Source organism: Lissotriton helveticus, chromosome 1_1 (assembly GCF_964261635.1).
Source record: "Lissotriton helveticus chromosome 1_1, aLisHel1.1, whole genome shotgun sequence".
Taxonomy (NCBI): Eukaryota; Metazoa; Chordata; class Amphibia; order Caudata; family Salamandridae; genus Lissotriton; species Lissotriton helveticus.
The window spans coordinates 486,876,123-486,892,948 of NC_136057.1; the positions used below are offsets into that span (position 1 = coordinate 486,876,123).

The following is a 16,826-nucleotide window of genomic DNA, read 5'->3' on the forward strand; positions in this document are numbered from 1 at the left end:
CTCACGCTCCTCTCCTGAGAGTTGTAGTCCACACAGTGCACCTTGTGGTCACTGTGTGCAAGAGGGAACCCAATGATGAAGCATGTCACCCAAAGGGTGAGTGAGGGTTCTCGTCTTTAAAAAGCAAATGCCCATTTTTCTTAGTTTTGTTTGTGCACACCTATATTCACATTCCAGTTAAGAAACCAGTGGGTTACCTTTTGTGTTTATTATATAGTGGAGTGGTACCGTGGTTGGTAATAATCTCTCCAATAGAGACCTTGTTGTGAGATAACAAAGGAAATAAAAGTGCCAGGAAATCAACGAAGGCTGCTTGTTCCTCTAAGGTAACTGTTTTTGAGTGCCTTGCTGGTCCCTCTGACTGGCTCCTTTCCCGAGTTGGTCGCCTTAAAGTATCTGAAAGTAACCACATTGAAAAAAGTTTTCAAGTGTCAGATTTGGTAACTTTGCCAAAGCTTGTTTGCAGTTGAGTAAAAAGTGCATATTTACTATACCTTGTAAAGTGTGTATCTCTGGAACCCTATGGTGCAGCTTTTTTGTTTTGCTGTTTAAAACTACATAAAAATACAGTCTATCTTTATAAATTGGTGTCAGATTTCTTGAGTCGCTCGTGTATTTCTTCTTCAATTGTATTGGTGCTGCCTAACAGCTTTACATTTGGTCCTTTATGTAAACCTGACTGATCAGAGCCACAGCTACCCAGGGTTGAGCTAAGGGTTTAACAAATGAAACTCCTTCTGGTTCTAGAGGGTTTGGTAAGTATATTACCCAGTGAGTTTTCCTCTACCTTCTAAGATTGCTAGCTTCCTACTTTTTCAGACGTGCTTTAAAATGTACTTAGTATTTGAGTGTCTGTATTTCTTGGCACCAGCCGTCGGACATCGTGCTGAATATGCTATCCGTAGTTGCAAACTTTGCATTGGTCTGGAATCTGGAAGTATTTTGTTCGGTAGACAACTAGAAGCCAACCATAAAGTGAGGTGATTGATATCACATTTGCCTTCCATTTGAGGTGTGTAGTACACATCTAGAATGTCTGTTAGTGGCCCTTGGAACACAGGAGATATTGCTATATCAACCTTCTTGAGTTCCAGACAGTTCAGCAAGCCCTAGTCACCTTCTTTCCCTTAGTGTAAGCCACAAAGTCTATGTCTTGATGGATACAACCACGGGGGTACATTATATGTTCAGGTGGGCCGTTTCTGCTTATTAGAGCAATGCAACTAATGCCCAGCTCTAAGGTCATGGGTTATGTCCCTTCAGGGTTTTCATCTTGATGACCCATCTGGCTGGTGCAAGCTGTTTTCAAGCAGACCATGAAAAGCATGTGGGAGCTGAATAAGGAGTTGGTGGATATTCTTTTGTTTGCTGGGAGACTTAGGAGATGTACCAAATTGCCTCTAATGTCAATCACAAGTGTGCTCAGTTCAGTGGGAAGATGGGGAATGTTTTGCTCTCTAATTGAGACTTTCTTCTTCACTGTGTATTTCCCTCCATTCCCATTATTGCTCTAGTGAGCATGAAGTTTAGAACTCATCTGGCTGACATGATTGCTGTCACTGCTAGTTGCATAAATATTATATAATACAGAAACCTCCTGGTGCTGAGCCTTTTCTAAATGACATCCTATTGATTTTAGATTTTGCGCTTCCCTTTGTTAATGAATGCCTGGAAGTGGGCACAGTAAAATAATACTTGGCCTTTAGCTTTGGATTTCTGCCCTCTCCAGAGCCAGGCTTGGGGCTCCCTATTCAACCTGCTTCTGGTAAACCCTTTTCATAGCATGTGTGGCCATAGATACACTTGCTTTGCATACTCCTGTACTCTAGTGTTGGGCTCAAACATTACAATCTTTTCTTCAAAGAAGTTTTCAGTCTTAGTATGCTTTGTGACTCTTTCCCTAGTCCACAATGTGCATGGGCATTGACTCCACTGGAGATTTTTTTTTTTCGCCGTTGGGTTCAGACATGTCCAACAACGGCTCTGAGACTAATGTTATTCTCACAGCATTTTCATACCTACTGACTCCACTTTTGGAGACCGAAGGACCAGTTAACAATCACCACGGGGTCAGTGCCTACTCGGCAGCTCTCCCAGTCACCAAACCGCTTGACTTTCTCAACTGACCACTACTGTCTCGCTTAGACATCCTGGCTCCTCAGTCGAGTCCCCTTCAGTTCCTGCTGAGCTCACCTCGGATAATTATACAGGATGGAATGCACACTCTTCCAATTCTGTCCAATGTGTGATGTAAAATATCTTTGGATGGACTAGAATGGCATTTACAACCTGTGCCTCTCCACTGACCACAACAAGTTATCTGCCTCATCTTCCTTTGTAAAAAAAAAAACCCTACGGTATCGAAGTGAACAACAATGGGATATTCCAAGATACAGCAGCAGTCTTGCTCAGAGATGGCAAACATTTTTGGGGACTAGGACACACTCCGTATCGAAGAGGATGAGGTGGGGCTGGTGAACCAACCGACATCCAACCCCGACTTGTCATTGAGCACATCCGAGGGAGAAGAATAAGACAGGGTGTCTGTGGCGTCAGAAATAGCAATGTCCTGAACAAAGAAGAGTCCAAGGGGCATAAGTATGACTCCAGATCAGCAAAGCCAGAAGACAAACCCCCTATTCTACTATACACCCCCATGCCTAGGCTTAGCACTGATTTTATGGGAATTAGGCATTGAGCCTGAGCAGTAGAGAAAGATCCAACCAGCCACTGGTTAACCAAAGCCAGGCACCGGTAAGACTCAAGAAAGCAGCCAATGAAGGGTGTCGAGCTGTGACAGTTGCTGACTCCCCCTGGACCAAAAGGTGCCAAGCACCCTCCTTCAGATCCAAAATAGAAACAGAAAGTGACTCCAAAACCAAGATCAGACGAATCTGAGGCACCCATCCTGCAGAAGCTGGTGGAGGGACTCATTGCACAGAGCCTATTTGTGTAAACAAAAAGGATCTGTATTCATATATCACAGGGAATCAACATTAAATAGACAATAGTGCAGATGACACAGAGTTCAAAATGGTAAATATTCGATAATCTAATCCGCAAGTAGATCCCAGGTTGTCAAACAACAGAAGTCCAGCATGAATTTTCAAATCTCTATTTTGAATAATCAATACACAACCCAAGGTATATTGTTGATGTTTCGACCCAAAGGTATGACTGCGGACCTTATCAGGACTAAAGCCATTTGTCTGTCTACCTCATTCTAGAGTGTAAACTCGTATTCATCAAGTAGAATAAAGCGTATGCTTCCAGAACAGACTGCCGTCATCAATAACGTGTAAAGCGAATGGATACAAAGATGGCTTAGTCACATCTCTAAAAACCTGAGCCATACAGATCACTGTTGGATGTTCAGAGGGCAGTTCACCTACATACGGTTTACATGCATGTCATGGAGGAGGACAACAATTTCCTAGTGTAGACTCTCTCCAAAACTAAATGAACTGTTCAGTTCTTACTCATGATCAAGGACATGCGTACGTTGGTCCCAGATAACTTCAAAGACTCTGTTAAGGCAAAGGTAGTCACACAAGGGTCGAGGAGAAGTTCAAAGCTATATCCGTGGCCAGGTCCTGGCACACTCCTTGGTGGTACATACAACACTGATCACCATGTTGATCAGACACTGAAAACAGTCCTCTTGATGCTGCCCACAAGTACATGGCAGTCACAGCAGTCACCCACTGGCGTATCGCAAATTCTGTTTGCTTATTGTTGAGGTATAGCAGGTTTCATTGGGAAGAAATGGAGGCACTAGTGTAGCTTGTGGCCAAGGTGATTATTCTTATTGCTGAGGTGATTATTTCCCATGCAATTTCCACTGTGCACAGAATCGTTCGGATACTGCTCCCCATAGCATTAACACTAGCCTCTTGTAGCACCACCATAAATGATTATGCACCTGCTCAACATCCACTTTATTAGAGGACATCTCTTTGGCCCCCCCCCAGTAGAAAAATGTTAGAAAAAATGAAGGACACGAGTCTATGGGTACACTATACTCTGCCTCTCCAAGGGGGCCTTTTGCAGGCAACAAGCTAAGGGAAGGGAAAGACCACACCTCCCCAGAAATGTACAAACCTACTACCGCCAGCAGCAGGCCTTTCGTGTGTCACGGTCAGGCGGAGGGTATAAAAGGGGCAGCTCCTGGAGGAACAACAACAAAAACAGGGGCAAAGTATGCTTTGCCAAAGGAGCCTCCTCCACCGCCGAACACTTACTTGCCCATGCTTCCCCGATCACACAACATCTGCCCGGGGATACTAAAGGATTTCCATCCCCACTGGGAGGAAATCACATCAGATCAATAGATTTTAGCAGTAGTTCAGCAGGGTTGTTGCTTAGAATTTACCCTTCGCCATTTCCCTCAGGACCATTATAAATCTGAGACCACTTGCCGGGGCACTTTCATATGGCAATCCTACATGACGTTGTACCGATACTCCCCCAAGGAATCTTCACGATGGATTTAGACATGAAGGATGCAAACATACTGATTACCATCCACACTGTCCATGACTGACTAGCACCTTGAGTTCATGGTCAGTGGATAACACTACCAATTCAAAATTCTATCTTAGATACGGCTTCCAGTGTATTCACCTTGAAGTCAGGCTGCTTAAAAGCAAAAGCAGCGGGGGCATTGCCAAGCTGGTGACCAGGATGGCCCCACAGCATTGAAGCTCCGGTGCTCAATTCCCTTAATTTAACGAAAGGAAATGTCATCCATTTTTCAAAAAATGTCGCCCAGCGGACATCCAACACTGCGGCAACATCACTGAGTGCCAGCTCTGTGTCATCGAGCTGACCAGGGACCCCGCCGGGGCATGAAGCAGGCCCATCCTGCCTCGGAGGGCCCTGCGATGACAGGCCAGAGCTGCGGTGCTCTGCTGGGCCTTCCATCCTCACCAGGCTGCCCTCGGCTGGGAACACTACGGCTTGAATGCCGGTGCCGGAGTTGGAACGAACTGCGACAGCCAGCATCCGGGACCCGGGTGAGTGACAGAAGCCACTCCACGGCCTAACGACATGCATGGCGCGGGAGCCCGCATGTGCTTACACTAACCTGCTGTCCTCTCCTGGCCCGGCACAGCTCCCCAACTAAACAGCACCGGCCTCTTTACCCTCTGGAGATTCCACACGTACAGCCTCTCTCTCTCCGGTTAGGGAAAGAGCAGCCGCAAAGTGAGGCCTCATCCAACTAACCGCTCCAACACTGCAATAACTATTGGCCTAGAGGTAGGCCCAAAGCAAGGCCTCGGCCGATTCTGTTTAGCTCTGGACTCCCCTTGAGTTCACCACTGTCACAGGAACAACACAGTGGATTATCCCCCCTTCTCCTTATACCGGGGGCTAGACACGGCACCACCAAGTGGGAGGGGAGAGGGAAAAACACTTATTAGGCTACAACACCAGGACCTTGCTGTGCCTCATCTACTCTTCTGCCTGCAAACTGGAATCCACTGGCAAGCCGTAATCTGACTCATCATGCAGGGTACGACCGAGCGGCCCCCATAGCCGGAGCGCAGCCTCCAACCACTTGCTCTTAAAAACCCCACCACCCACTTGTTTCTTGGGCCCAGCTCCCTCAAGCCCCAAGCAACTCAAGACTCGGTCGAGTCCCTCTCCAGGGCAGAGACACCCCGGTGCTCTTCTCTCCTTCCACAGGCTGGATCCTCCTCTCTCGGAGCTCAACAGGCTGGCGGCCCCCTGTGTGACATCCCTCCTGTTTTTCACTGCTGCACCCCCGAGAAAACTGCCACAACTTACCTGGCTGCCACCATCTCTCCAACTGACATAATGGGTTGAGGCGATCTGAAACAGCGTATGCTGACATTTGACATGCCTGACACATCAGAACACCCTGGTCAGAACCCCGATACAGAGAGCAAGGTAGAGTCGGATGTACAACCCCCGCACTCGAGGGCACAGTGGCCATCATGGCAGAACTGCTCGCTGAGTTCCGCGCCATCGACTCGATTCGACTCACTCACCTCGCGACTCGACAGAATGGTAGAACACCTTGACAGCCAAAACACCCAGCTTGATGAAGCTGAAGAACTCATCTCCACCTATGAAGACCAAGAAAGGACACCACGCGCCGGTTAGAAAAGACAGAGCGATTGCTGAAGGCCATAGCAATAAAGAATGAAGACTTAGAGGCCAGATCCCAGAGAAATAATATACAAATTCTGTAGTCTACAACCATTGGGCGTCCTGAGGTCTTTGTTGAGACATTGCTTACCAAACTTTTCGGAACAGAACATTTCTGCAAGGTCCTTCTCGTGGAAAGGGCGCACATGTCACTGGGCTCCCGCCCCTCCACGGCCCATAATCGCACGCTTACTCAACTATAGGGACAGGGACACAGTGCTTCGCCTGGCCTGAGAGAATGCACTGTTACATTACCAAGGCTCCACGCTCTCTTTCTACCCAGACCACACAGCCTCAGTTTAAGAAGCTTGTCGCAAATTTACAGATGCGAAAATGCAGCTTCATAAGTTAGGCCTAAAATACAGCATGCTCTACCCTGCACGGTTGAGGGTAACCATAGATGATCCCGTTATTTTGATACCCCGGCCAAAGCTCTGACCTTCTGTAAACTACAAAAGGATAATAATCGCAGAAGCCCTCCTCACTCCTCTGGACACCAATCCCCGGACCGACAGCTGGCGGCACGTGCTGAACTCCCCCTCTCGCTACCTCCCTTTCCACCATGATGGCAAGTATTCTAGGCATCCTGTTTTGACATAAACTGGAGATTGTTGCTCTCTGTTACAGTGCGCTGTGATGCGACGGCAACCTACATTGGAACTAAGTGATGACTACGATGTTTCAAAACATTACAAACGTTTCTGTACTCCTCTTCTACAAGTGGTACATTATATTTATACAGAACTGGCATTAGGCTTCCAAAGCTTTTCCCGCCCCCTGTGGTTGACATCGACCGATTTGACTTTGAGATATAATTTTTTTTAAAGTTAGGATTTTGGGAATTTGCAGGCCTTTGCGCCCTGGTGAGGGTGGTGGGTGGTTTCTTTGGGTATTTGTTCTTTCTTAGTCTGCTCTTTTGCCCCTCTTTTTGTCCTTGTTCCCTCCCTATGTGCCTCCCTCCTCCGCATGCAGTGCACTCCGTAATCACATCATAAACACATACATCCATCTGTCCCAATGGCATTGAATCCTGACGCAAGTGTGGAGGAGAGGCTGCTTACCTGGAACGTGCGGGGACTTAACAACCCCAGGAACCGTAAGCTTGTACTAGCCTACCTCCGTAGACACCACTTTAAGATAGAATTTCTACAAGAAACACACCTACACCCGCAAACCTCCCCCATTTGCTTCCTCATCTGGCCCCATTGATTCTTCTCTGGCTACAGCACTTACTCCTGTGGAGTGAATATCCTAATTTATCGCAGCCTCCCCTTCACCCATCAGCTTACCATCGCCGACGAACACAGGCGATACCTTTTGGTGGTCGGGTTGCTGCTGGACAAAACAACCCTACTCCTCAACATCTACTCTCCTAACATAGATGACTCTGCATTCTTTTCTGATCTCCACGCACTGCTCCACAGGCATGATTGACACACTACTTCTCAGGGGGGATCTGAACCTCTGGCTAGACCCTGGCCAGTATTACTGCAGCTCCAGGCAAAACATAAAGCCCCAAGCTCTACAAGCATTCCAAGACCTTCTGCGCTCCCTAGCCCTGTGTAACGTATGGTGGTCACACCACCCTGATGCACCAGGCTACACATTAAATTCAGCACCGCATTCTACCTGGACACGAACAGATTATTGGTTTTCTAACGCACTTGGCTGCCAATGGATTCGCAACATAGAAACTCAATGCTGTACTTTATCGGACCATGCTCCCGTACTTCTTCAACTGGCTATCCCATACACTACTGGGTTGGAACGTAGATGGACCTTCCCGGCTACAGCTTTGTCAGACACCCTCTTCAAATCCAAGCTGCACAACGCAATTCTCAAATACTTCACATCAAACTCTGGCTCGGTGACACAATACACAGTGTTATGGGACGCATTCAAGGCCTATTTTCATGGCATTTGCATCTCCAAGCAAGCTGGAGTTCTACGCTCAATACGCAATAGCCTTGACCGACTTGAAGCCGAACAACCACATTAGACAACTCGCCCACTTCATCTGACACTTCTCATAAACGCAACGCTCTCATACTCTAATTTGACGAACACGCTGACAGGGAGGCCACACTACTGGTCAAATACTGTCCGGCGAGGGAGAGCGCCCTAACAGGACTCTTGCACGCCTGGTGCGACCCCCCCGGAAAACTAGACACATCACTTCTCTGCAGCATCCCGACAATTCCATTACCACAGACAATACCGACATAATGGCAGAACTAGTTTCCTACTGTCAGTCTCCATATGCAACCAAACTCCCCACTGACTTCACACATCATCACAACTACTTGGAAGAGGTTGCAATGGAATGGCTGACTAAGGGACCAGCACAATTCCTCAATGAACCTTTTACCGCAGAAGAGATCGGCCAGGCCATAGACGCTCTTGACGATCAAAGGCTCCCATCCTTGATGGACTATCCGGAACCTTTTACAAAACATTTAAGCAAACACATATACCACATCTACTGGAGGTTTATGCCAAATCACTTGCTAATGGAGCTCTCCGCCCTTCAATGAGAGAAGCAGCAATCTCTCTTCTGCGGAAACCTGAAAAAGACCCCACTACTTGCAATTCATATCGCCCCCTCTCCTTAATAAACTTCATCAAGAAAATACAAATTCTCCCACCGGTACAACCCGGTTTCATTCCGCATAGATCGACCACCCTGAACCTCTGGACTGTATTTTCAGTAATAAATAGGATGTCACCGACTACCCCAGCAGCGGTGGCCCTTGTCGAAGCCGAGAAGTCCTTCGACTCCCTTGAATGCCTTTTCTCTTTGCCACGCTCCGTAAGCTTCGCATGCCCGCATACATCATCGCATTGATTGCACTTCTATACTCATCCCCCCGGCTAGGCTCCGAGTGAACGGCTGCCTGTCATCCCCCTTTCTGGTTTCTCGCAGCACCCGTCAGGGCTGTACTCTTTCTCCCCTGCTCTTTATAGTAGCAACGAATCCCCTATTCAGGCATCTCCAAGAGAAACATATGCACTGCAGCCACCAATTCTGCCCAGTACCTCTGCTTTTTACTATGTATGCAGATGATATCCTGCTTTTTATCAGAGACCCCTACGTTTGCAACCCCTTATTGCCGAGATCAGCAGCTTTGGAGACCTGTCCGGCCTGCGTATTAACTGGGGCAAGTCGGAGCTATTCTCTCTCACAGACTCGACTAACCTGTCAGGCGGCAATCTCCCTCTCCGGTTGGCGGAGGATACCACAAAGTACCTAGGAATCACCCTGCACAGAAATAAAGAACAGGTTATCCTTCTTAACTATGGACCCGCCATGGAGATGCTCACCTTGCAGGTAGAGCACTGTATCCAGCAACCATTATCCATGGCCGGCAGCATTGCCCTTATTAAAATGAATGTCCTTCCTCGATTCTTCTACTTATTTGTCAATATACCTATCCCATTAACTAAGGCATTCTTTTCGCAACTCTGCGGCCTGCTGATCCGCTTGGTTTGGGCTGGACGGAGGCCGCGGATAGCCTGAAACACTCTAACCCTGCCTTACGAACGAGGAGGATTTGCTGTCCCTGACCTACATCTATATTACCTGGTCGCACAAGCCCATTTCACTTATCACTGGTTCCACCCTGATGCTCGCATACCATACACCAAACCCAAGCCAGACCTGTCCAAACCCACCAATCTACGGGCAATATTTCCACTAGGCATGCGACTAGACCCTAAGGATATACAGCCTTTATCTACCACTTGCTGGGCCTAGCGCAAGCTAAGTCTACTTCTAGGCTCAGGCTCTCTATACTCACCCAACCTCCCATTACTTCAGAACCCACTTATACCATCTACAGCCGAGAAAGTAGTTCAATGTACACTCAGTAAGTTGCAATTACACACTATGGGATCCCTATTTCCGGTTGGCTATGCGTTGTCTAGGGCCGACCTGATTTCGCGGGCAGAGATGTCCCACATGGACTAATTCATTACGACTAGACTACTCAGTGCTCTCTGCTCCACAATCCCCTCCTTTCCCCTCCCACTAGAGGAGTTCGCACCTCTCACACTTCTAATAGATGAGCAGGACGGGTCGCACCTGGTCACTAAGCTATACTGGGCGTGTATGGCGCTCAAACAAGTAAAAGACAGGGGGTGCGGTGCCACTGGGAAGAGGATCTAGGTCAAGCCTTATCTGACAAAGAGTGGGCATGCAGTCATGAACAAATTAAGAGGTTATTCCCTAACCACAGGCATAAACTACTTCGTTTCAAATCCATTCACCGAATATACATCACACGGGTAGAACTGGCTAAATATGACCCAACACCGACTTTGCACATATGACCTGGACCTGTCCACTCATATTTATATACTGGACCACAATATTTCAGGTGCTTTCCGATATGTCTCCTCCCCCAAACTGGACCTTTTGGAGTAGTCAAGGACATCCCACTTAGTCACCCCAGATTCATAGCTATACACCAACTGTTAACTAAAAGGGAACTTGCATTGCATTGGGGCACCAGACTATGTCCCACGAAGGAGACATGGCTCCGCAGTATGACATACTGAGAAAAGCTCCTCAGTTCAACCCACTGCATCACGACCTAAGGATATCTGGCATTAATATCTCCTTTACCTACTCCACATGCAACATGAGTCCCCTGTCCCATCCCATGCGTCTTCAACTGATCACGATAGAACATCACCCACAAGCTTGCCACATACGCACTGAGCATTGCCCCACAGGGATGCACGCCTGCTTCATACTTGCATATTTCTAGTTGCTTATACCATCTCCTCAAAATAGCCTCAGCCTTTCCGGGCCCTATACCTGCCTATCTTGAGTGTTCATGCGGGTAGATCCCCCTCCCCCTTTCTGCACCCACCCCTCTTTCTCTTCTTTCTTAATCTATCCCGCTTTTGGACACACTAAATTCTTGCTGTGTAAAATCTCTTCTTTTCTGGGACCACCCGTTGCCGAAATGGACTAATATCCTCATGTGCTATTGGTATCATGGACACCTATGCTTGACACACCATTGCAAGATGTTATGTACTATAACTGTCCCCCTCGGTATTGCTGCCCCATTTTTCCTCTCCCCCAAAGACAAATATCACTGTAGCCTCTCCCTTTTCTCTGTTCCTCTTTTGCTTTTATGTGTATATAAACAAATATGCGTGTGTGGCATACAAAAATAGAAACATCTGTCTCTCTCTCTCTCCGTAGGTATGTACTTCACCCGCTTTGGCATGGACTGTCTTTGTAATTTAAAACAGATGGCATTAAAGCAAATTATTCCTAAATTCAAATCAATCTTTCTATCATTAGGCGGAATTTGGAACGAACATTTAGCCAGTTCACCTGAACAGGGTGTACAATTTTTAGTGAGTGAAGGAAAGTTTGTGGTAACGGTAAAGAAAAATCAACGCTTTGTGTACCCTGTTCATTATGTGGTAAATTAACTCTGATACTGATACTAGGAGAGGAATGTGTACTTTCACTGCAGGAAATTTGAAAAGGGTGGCTCGCTTTAGTAATTGTGTAATTTAAATAGTATAATCCTGGTTTTGCTTGTATCCATTAGAGAACCTTTGGAAGCCTACATCTATTTTGGGCCCGTTTACTATCAGAAGCTGAAACACATGGTGCTAGACAAGATGCATGCAAGAGCTCGGGGACCTAGAGCGGTCCTGACCAGGTACGAAGTATTAATACTTTATTAAGGTATTGGTACATGCCTAAGTGTATCTCTTTTATTTGACTGGTAGAGAAAAGCTGATGGTCATCTCCCATTGTATTGAATCACATGATATTGTCCCCAGTAAGAAGCTTTTGCCTGCTTTACAGCCATTTTATTGATCAGCACAGTTTTATCAGTTCCCAAGGCATAAATATTGTTCACTTGCGTGTCAAAAGACCTTCATCAGGCACAGAGCAAGAGTCAGTCTTGTAATGACCTTTCTCATGCAAATCATTTACAAAAAATAAAAGCTTCTATCTCTCCATTTCCAGTCTCCACAACTAGCTTGAACTTGATTAAATGATCCAGTGGATCCATGGGGAAACTATTACATTGAATTGAATTTGTAAGGGCAGGCATCACCCCCAAAGCTTTATCTCCATGCTAAAGAATGGTGTAAGTAGGGCTAGGCAGGCCAATTACTGAAACAATTCAGTCTTTAGGAGTTTCCTAAAGTGGTGAGGATTGGTGCGTATTTGGATGGACAGTTGATTCCAGTGCATGGGGGCAAGATACATGCATTTAAAAAAGCTATTCTGTGTTGATGATTAAAATGTTTGTCCTTTTGATGCTAGTGTCAAGTTGGCCATGAGTATGAAATGTTAGGAAATGTTTGCCCTTTTTATACAGGCAGGTCTTGCTAATAATAAAGAGCCCTAGGACAACACTGATTGGGCAATTACATGGTACGCCACTTTGGCCTTTTAGCTTCACCCACGTCCAAGTAGCTCTTTCCTTTTTTGATTCACTGCTGGTCCTTTTGCACGTGATGATGCATAGTTAAGCATTGGGAACATTTTCCCAGACCTGGGCTTGCCAAACATCCTCCAGCATTTGGTTGCTTCAGATTGTGCCTTGACCTTCTGTGCCTTTTATCACTCTCCTGCTCTTTGCCACTAGTTCCTTAAACCCCACACAGAGATAGCTTAGCAATTCATTTTCATGCAATGACAGCATGGACTACAACAGGCTTGAAAAGTTATACGTTTTGGCAACTGTATTTTGGCTAAACCAGACTAAATGCAGTTTCCAGCTATAAAATTTGTCAGACTTTCTTCCAAGCTCTACCTTGGTTAAGCCTAATCTTTATGGCTCAGTCACAGTAGATGCATAAATGTCAAGCATCTCAGCAGCAGGAAAATGCATGATAATAGAATGTTTGTATATATATTTTAATACTGTTCTTTATACTGTTACGTAGGTGTTTCACTTTTATTATTGGAAAACTGACCAGTTTCAGTCTGGCACATAAAAAAAGTGTTCATATAAGAAATCTGCATGTGGCCGACCTTCTGAGTCCCGAGGTGATAGACCTTCTGTGTCCCGAGGTGATTGGCACTTCTTGAATCTCTAAGCTGCTTTCTTTTCCAGCCTTGCAAAGTTGGCAGGTCACCAAGATGCTTCCTGCTCATCTCCAATAGTAGGCGGATGCAGTGGCCCATCTGGAGATCACTCCTTGACATTCCAGGACACTAATGAAACTGAGTAATATGGGACAAAGTTTGCAGTGTATGTTGAGGAGAGCAGGGTGCCCAGTGTACCCTGGCATAGGTAGTGTCATTGGGTGGAGGGGAACTCCTGTAAGATTAATGTGAGGGGTGCCTGAGCTGATACTTCTAGTAGAGTTTGTGGGGCAGATGAAAGGTCAGTACTTCTCTGCCGATAAAAATACAGTACCACTCTAAACCCTTGAGCCAGATGTGAAACCCTTATTATTGCTAGAACTCAGCAAGATTTCCAACCCATTTGTAGACCTGTTGAGAGATTGAGTTCATCTATGTTCTTATATTGCATTATATAAGTCTGTGTCTAAAGTTAGATTCATCCCCATGATAAAGAATCTGAAATAAAAAACAGCTGTTTACTAAATAATGCCCAATAGATACATAAGAAAGGGGACAACTCATCTAAGAAAGATTAAGATCTGCTGCAATTATGTATTTTTAAAATTATGTTTGAAAAGTTTGCCTCCAGCTACTAAATGGAGTCTTGTACGGTTCCTACTAATTAAGTAAGACTGTTCGTTTGGACAACATATGCATCCAAATATGGGACTGAGCCCACTATATTCCTAACTAGCTCACAGTGCACCATCTGGACCCCTAAACCTGACAGGGTACCGGATGGTGTCTGCAACCTCAGAACATGAACTCTTTAATTTCCCCAAGGAAATCGTGGAAACAGATATAGCTTTTCCTTGTTACCTCAGGCATGCCCAAAGGGAGACGTAAGAAATACACAAACTGGCATTTCAATAATTTATTGAAGCAAATGGATTCTTGTGTAAAATACATGAGCTGCAATTATTAGTAGAAGGAAACAAAGTATTGTTACTAGTATTACAAGAATGGTGAATACGATGAACAATTCAACCATTACAATTATTGCTGTGATTATATGAGTATATGAACATATAGCATAATGGTACTTCTACCTAGCACTACCTATAATCTAGAGAGCACAGTATCAATACAATATGCTAGATCACTTGCAGCAGCCTAACTCTCCATTTACCTGTATGTGAAGTATCAGGAAGCCAGGCTTGTGTAGAACAAGCTGCCGTCCTTTGCATGATAGATATGAGAGTCAGCAAGGCTGGAAATGAGTAACAGGTGATTGTACGGGATAATCCATGGAAATGCTCCTCTGGAGAGCCAAAGCTCAGAAGCAGTTTATATAATAGAAACTGGTTCCATTTGCACTCTGTCTGAGGTCCATTGTTAGTGTCATTGTTTGTCTTTCTGATTCAGAACTGTCTCCTAACAGACAACAATATGCAAAGGCAGGGTGCTCAGTGTGCTTTATCGTTTTTTTTTTTTAAATAACTTTATTTACAAGTTTCCACAGATCATTGAATTATGCAATGATAAATACAAAGGTATCTTACAGCAAAACAATACTGGATATGCAGTCCGGGTGTTTAAGCAAAATGATATATTCAAACAACACTGAATATCCAATGAAAAATGTATACTATCCCGGCCCTCATCAGACCTTATCACAATTGTAGTGCAATTAATCTCCTAATATACTGTTTTGTGCCTATGTTTGTGGCCTGGTCCCCTCCGCTTTATCCAGCAGTCAAACAGAGCGTATCTGTATGCAACATGAAACCCAAATATCATACGTCTAGTGTGTCTTACACCACCCCAGTTGGTGGTATGCCCAGCTCTTGTGACGTGGCAGAGTCGTCCTGTTCTGTAGTTAAATATGTTCTGAAAGGTCCCCATATGTCCCTAGGTCTGGAGGAGGGGGGGGGGGGGGTCGTGCTCGCCTACAACTCACTTTTCATAGAACATGATGCTAAACTATTCATCCAGTCCTTAATTGAAGGCTAGGCCTTCCCACCCCAATATATGGCAGCTTCTCTTTTGGCTAACAAAAGTCCATTGGCGACAAACTTCCTGATCTTGGAAGGGAACTGAGCAACATACCCTAGTAGTGCTATTTCTGGTAGGGGCAACATTGGAACATTTACCATACTGCTTATAGTGGCATGCACCTGTTCCCAAAACTTGTGTGAACGCGGGCATGTCCAAGCCATGTGGACGAAGTCCTCATTCGAAGCCTTACATTCAGGACAGTGAAGAGATCTGGATGGATCTATTCTGTGCGTTCTGGATGGGGTTATGTATGTTCTACGCAAACATTTTAAATGTATTAATCTATGACGGCTGTTGAGAGAAACATTTTTTGTAACTGAACAGCAGAAAGACCATTGTTCATCCGTGATTGGGTTGCCTAAGTCCTTCTCCCATGCGGTGCGTACTCCACTGTCATCGACAGGGATAATAGTTGCACATGCTTTATAAAGTCTGGAGATCAGGTGAACGCCTCGTTCCCTTTCTATTACCATGGTCAGTGGTGTGAATGACGGAGGTTTGAGAGGGAAATCAGGGGCTATGGAGCGTAGTGCAGACCGTAATCTCGTAAGAACAAATTTATCCATGAATGTGGCTTCAGGGAATTGGGATACATTGTCGGCCTCAAAGATGTGGCCTTTCGGAAACAGATCAACCATTTTTGCTAGGTTAAATTTAGCACCTGTTCGCTGCACAAGTCTTTTACCCGTGATTGAAAGCAACCTGGCATTCGAGAGAGGTAATACGGAGGAGTAAAGAATTGGAGTGAGAGTAAGTCGTCTCAGTTTCTCCCATGCCCAACTGGTTGTCGATATCGTTTGGGGTCTCTGCGGAAACCGGTAGGCAAAATCGCTGCCAGAGTGTCTGGATGAACCAGATCCGATTCCGGGCGTAAATAGGGAATTCTTGCATCTGGGTGATACCATGCCTGAGCGTAGCTTCACTGGGCTACCAAGTAGTATAGTCGCGTGTCTGGGACACCGTATCCCCCTCTGTCATAAGGTAGTGTCAAGATTTGCCACTTAACACGGGCACCTCTGTTGCCCCATATCAGTCGTATTAAATGAGTGCGTAAAGTCGTAAAGAAACTATTAGGAAGGGGGATTGGAATATTATGAAATAAATAAAAAAATTTAGGAAGCACAACCATTTTAACAAGGGCCACTCTACCTGCCATTAATAATGGGAGCTTTAGCCATTTGTCTATTTGTTCCTCCAGGGTGGAAACAGCCTGTCCATAGTTTCGTCTAACTATTTGTTCAGCCTCCAAATGTATATGGATGCCTAAATACTTAACCAATTCTGTGCACCATTGTAGTGGGAGCTCCAGGTCCCATCGGGCTGTACTAGCCGTGAGGGGAAAAATTACTGACTTTTTCCAGTTTATGCCCAGCCCTGAATATGAACCAAATCTCTGAATTTTAATCAACAGAGGGTCTAGGTTTGCCTGCGTGTCCCGGACGTACAGTATTGTGTCGTCCGCATATAGCGATACCAACAGCGGGCCTGTGTTGAACTGTAGTCCTCTCTGTAGGTGTTTCTCTTGAAAATGTCACAGCAG

The 16,826-nt window shown here is 45.6% G+C and overlaps 1 protein-coding gene across 1 annotated transcript in view; it reads left to right on the plus strand.

The window, feature by feature from the left end:
* The window catches only part of POLR3B (RNA polymerase III subunit B), a 943,591-nt gene that overhangs the window by 891,451 nt on the left and 35,314 nt on the right, over positions 1-16,826 (plus strand). Inside the window, exon 26 of the mRNA XM_078673925.1 lies at positions 11,748-11,861. Coding sequence (XP_078530051.1) covers positions 11,748-11,861 — 114 coding nt within the window. The remainder of the gene's footprint in view (positions 1-11,747; positions 11,862-16,826) is intronic.